This window comes from Lepidothrix coronata, unplaced genomic scaffold (assembly GCF_001604755.1).
Source record: "Lepidothrix coronata isolate B3197 unplaced genomic scaffold, Lepidothrix_coronata-1.0 Scaffold356, whole genome shotgun sequence".
NCBI classification, from domain to species: domain Eukaryota; kingdom Metazoa; phylum Chordata; class Aves; order Passeriformes; family Pipridae; genus Lepidothrix; species Lepidothrix coronata.
The window spans coordinates 255,228-259,659 of NW_016690536.1; the positions used below are offsets into that span (position 1 = coordinate 255,228).

The 4,432-nt window shown below is 61.6% G+C and overlaps 2 protein-coding genes across 2 annotated transcripts in view; one reads left to right on the forward strand and one right to left on the reverse strand.

Moving 5' to 3' along the window:
• Positions 1–2,489, forward strand: part of SIRT6 (sirtuin 6) — a 9,339-nt gene extending 6,850 nt beyond the window's left edge. Inside the window, exons 4-6 of the mRNA XM_017838760.1 lie at positions 419–497; positions 602–725; positions 1,517–2,489. Coding sequence (XP_017694249.1) covers positions 419–497; positions 602–725; positions 1,517–1,873 — 560 coding nt within the window. The 3' untranslated portion in view covers positions 1,874–2,489. The remainder of the gene's footprint in view (positions 1–418; positions 498–601; positions 726–1,516) is intronic.
• A 195-nt stretch (positions 2,490–2,684) lies between these two features.
• The window catches only part of CREB3L3 (cAMP responsive element binding protein 3 like 3), a 6,186-nt gene continuing 4,438 nt past the window's right edge, over positions 2,685–4,432 (reverse strand). Inside the window, exons 5-6 of the mRNA XM_017838761.1 lie at positions 4,076–4,172; positions 2,685–3,381 (exon numbers count right to left, since the gene is read on the reverse strand). Coding sequence (XP_017694250.1) covers positions 3,035–3,381; positions 4,076–4,172 — 444 coding nt within the window. The 3' untranslated portion in view covers positions 2,685–3,034. The remainder of the gene's footprint in view (positions 3,382–4,075; positions 4,173–4,432) is intronic.

Genomic DNA, 4,432 nt, shown 5'->3' on the forward strand with positions numbered 1-4,432 from the left:
GATGCCACATCCAGTCTTATCTCAAACACCTCCAGGGATGGAGAATCCACCCCTTCCCTGGGCAGCCCATTCCCATGGCTGAGCACCCTCTCTGCAAAGAAATTCTTCCTAATATCCAACCTAACCCTCCCCTGGCACAGCTTCAGACCCAGCCCTCTTGTCTTGCTGATGGTTGGCTGGGAAAAGAGACCAACCCCCCCCGGCTCCCCCCTCCTGTCAGGGAGTTGCAGAGAGTGATGGCAGGGATCTCTTGGAGTGGCCAGCAGTGCCTCAGGGTTAGGAGAAGCAGCTGAGGGTGTGGGAAGGTCTGGGACAAGGGGCTGGGTCACCACTCCCCCCCTTCCTCACCTCTGCCAGGGCAGCTCTGCTGTTCCTGCCTGGCAGGGGAAAACTTGGACCCTGTGTGTGTTTTCCAGAGGGAAGTTACGAGACACTATCCTGGACTGGGAAGATTCCCTGCCCGACCGTGACCTCACGCTGGCAGATGAAGCCTGCAGGTGACTGAGCACCCTGGGGAGTGGGAGGTGGAACTGGATGAGCTTTAAGGTCCCTTCCAACCCAAACCATCCCGTGGTTCTGGAGTTTTGTCTCCTCCCCGCAGGAAAGCCGATCTCTCTGTCACCCTTGGGACCTCCCTGCAGATCAAACCCAGCGGGAACCTCCCGCTGATCACCAAGAAGAGAGGAGGGAAGCTGGTCATAGTCAACCTACAGGCAACCAAACACGTGAGTGAGCGTCCTCTGCACCCTGGGCTGCTCCTCTGCCCTCGTGTCACCTCCCCCAGGCCCAGCCCAGGTTTGTCCCTGTCCCCTCCCAGGTGGGAGTTAAACCTGCAATTCCAGATAAACACTTGGAAATTGCAGGTAAATCTGCAGACTGGTTTGGGTGGGAAGGGACCTTGAAGTTCATCCAGTCCCACCCCCTGCCATGGGCAGGGACACCTTCCACTGGACCAGGTTGCTCCAAGCCCCGTCCAACCTTATCCAAGCAAGTTTTAAGAGCAGAATAAAAACTCAGCCCAAAGCCTGATGTATCCTCTGGTGAATCAAAGCCCAGTGAAATCATGGAATATGCTGAGTTAGAAGAGACCCCTCAGGATCATCGAGTCCAACTCCTGGACATGCACAGACACCCCAACAATCCCACCCTGTCCCTCAGGGTTGTCCAAACCCTCCTGGAGCTCTGGCAGCCTTGGGGCCGTGACCAAACCCTGAGGAGCCTGGTCAGTGCCCAACCACCCTCCGGGGGAAGAACCTTTCCCTGAGATCCAACCTAAACCTCCCCCAGTTCAGCAGGTCCACTTTCTGCTCAGCCCTGATTTCGGTGCCCCAATTATCCGAAATCTTTCCCACCCAGATTTCTGGGACGTCCTTATCGCTCCCCTTGTCCCCGTCCCACCCTGGCCCCGCTCTCTGTCTGGGTGTCCGGGCGTGTCCCCGGGGTGTGACACCCTGGGGCCATCTCCTGGTGTCCCTGGGAGGGGCCCTTTGTCCCCAGCACCGTGTCCCCACCCCAGGACAGACAGGCCGACCTGCGCATCCACGCCTACGTGGACGACGTGATGACGAAGCTGATGAAGCTCCTGGGGCTGGAGGTGCCCGAGTGGATGGGGCCGGTGGTGGTGGAGAGCGCGGAGCCGCCGAGGCCGGAGCAGCTCCTCACGTCCCCCGGGAAGTGGCTGAAGGAGGAGCCCGTCTCCCAGCACAACGGCACGGGAATGCCGTGTCCCGGGAATACGCCGTGTCCCGGGAATACGCCGTGTCCCGGGAAGATGCTGGTGGAGCACCACGATGGGCTGAAGCAGGAGTGTCCCAGCCTGGACACGGGGCCGCCGCCGGTGAAGAAGGTGAAGGTGGAGCCTCTCCTGAGCTGAGCCCTGGACTGTTCCCTCTCTCCAGACACTCGTCTGTGCCGCTTTTCCTACCGACTTTTTTTTATACCCTTAAATATTGTCCCTTTTTTTATGTAAGTATTAAACACACTCGAAGCACACGCGGTGGGGCTCGGGAGGGGCGTCGCTCCTTCAAGTGTCCCAAAGCTCCCTCAAGTGTCCCAAAGTGTCCTCCTCCTTTCCTGAGAGGAGGCAGCTGTGGGGCACAGCTGGAGCTCGGGGAGCAGAAGGATGTGGGGTCTGGGCACTGGGATGGTGACACGGGATCAGTGGGACAGCTGGCACCAGGTGGTGGTTGGGATGAGCCACCACCAGGTCCTGGCTGTGCCCATCCCACAGACTGGGGGGTGTGGATTTTCCCAGAGAAGCTGTGGCTGCCCCATCCCTGGAAGTGTCCGAGACCAGGTTGGACAGGGCCTGGAGCAACCTGGGATGGTGGAAGGTGTCCCTGCCCGTGGCATGGGGTGGAACTGGATGGGCTTTAAGGTTCCTTCTAACCCAAACTGTTCCATAATTCTCTGATTCCATGTCACTTGGCCATGGAAGGGGACTGGTGCTGGCTGGATCCCAGTTGGACACAGGGCTGGGAGCTGTGGGATGTGCCCTGGTGTCCCACTGGGCCTGGCCACATGTCCCATCTCTCCTGGGCCCCACTGCCTCAAGGCAGTTGGGCTTGAGGTCCCCCTGGCCCAAGGCTCCTTGAAACCTCGTGGATCACCCCCTCTTAAATTAAATCAGGTGGATTTTTTTCCAAAATAACTTGTATTTAGAGATGAAAATAAAAATATAAAAAACCAAAAAACACCAAAACAAACCCAAACCAACCCCAAGAACAAAACCAACCAGTTGCACCATCAGCAAAACCAACCAGCCCAGGGCCCCTCCCGCTCCCTCAGCCCCGTCCTGAGCGACCCCTCATCCCTTCCACAACTTCCACTGCACCCAGGGGGGGCAGGAGCAGCCCCTTCCCTCCCAGTAAGGCCAATGGGAAGTGATCTCCTCTTCCCAGTTCCCAGGCACAAGCAAAGCCGAGCGGGTCCAGCAGCTGGAGGCACGTCCCGGAGGGGTCACCCCGAGGGCTCGTCCCGGAGGGGATGAGGTGCTGTGTCACCCCGTGGCGTCCCCCGTGGTCCCTGGGTGCTGCTAAAGCTCCTCCTCTGGCTCCAGCCCGGCGGGGTGGCCGTGCCCAGCTTTGGACCAGGCCAGCGCTGCCAGGCTCTGGTGTGATGTGGGGCTGTCCCCTGGCACGGCGTCGGTGCCATCCCCGGCCCCGCGGCTCAGCCCCTCGGGGGCCAGTGCCGCCGTGTCGTTCCCGAGGGACACTTTGTTCCTGAGGGACACTTTGTCCAGGTGTGTGTGGCCACTGAAAGCTTCGTGCAGGGTCTCGGGGGGCTCCGACCACAGGGGCTCCCGGGGCTGCTCGTCCCCGGGCTGGGGCTGGCTGTGAACCACGCGGGAGGCGGCCGCGTTGTGCAGCGACCTGGAGAAAACTGAGCGCCACGGGGCGAGGGTCAGGGCCTGGGCTGGGACCCGAGGGCCTGGCACGGCCCTGGCACTGCCCCAGCACAGCCCAGCTCAGCCCAGCACCCCCCCAGTACAGCCTCAGCTCAGCCCCAGCTCAGTCCCAGGACAGCCTGGCACAGCCCCAGCACAGCCCAGTACAGCCCAGCTCAGCCTTGGCACAGCCCAGTACAGCCCAGCTCAGCCTTGGCTCAGCCAGGCACAACCCCAGTACAGCCTCAGCTCAGCCCCAGCTCAGTCCCAGGACAGCCTGGCACAGCCCCGGCACAGCCCCAGTACAGCCTCAGCTCAGCCTTGGCACAGCCTCAGTACAGCCTCAGCTCAGCCCCAACTCAGTCCCAGCACAGCCTGGCACAGCCCCAGTACAGCCCAGCTCAGCCTTGGCACAGCCCCAGCTCAGCCCAGCTCAGTCCCAGGACAGCCTGGCACAGCCCAGCTCAGTCCCAGCACAGCCTGGCACAGCCCCAGTACAGCCCAGCTCAGCCTTGGCATGGCCCCAGCTCAGCCCAGCTCAGCACAGCCCAGCTCAGCTCAGCACAGCCCCAGCACAGCCCAGCTCAGCCCTGGCTCAGTCCCAGCACAGCCTCAGGACAGCCTGGCACAGCCCAGTACTGCCCCAGCTCAGCCTGGCACAGCCCCAGCTCAGCCCAGCTCAGCCCTCACCTCGCACTGGCCTGAAGTCGCCGTTGGGCTCGACCTTGCTGGGGGCGAAGGGGCTGACGGAGGGGAAGACGATGAGGGTGAAGGAGAGCAGCAGGACCTGGGGACAGAGGGGACGTCACCACACAGCGGTGGAGGGGGACCAGGGGCTGGGACACAGCTCCCAGGGAGGGGCTGGTGGCAAAGCCAGGACTGTGTCCATCCCTCCATCCCTCCTGGTGCATGTGCTCCTGCCAGTGCACTTCCATCCGTCCACCCATCCCTGCCTCATCCATCCATCCCTCCCTGCCTCATCCATCCATCCATCCCTGCCTCCAGCCATTCATCCTTGTCTTTCTCCATCCACCCCTTCATCCATCC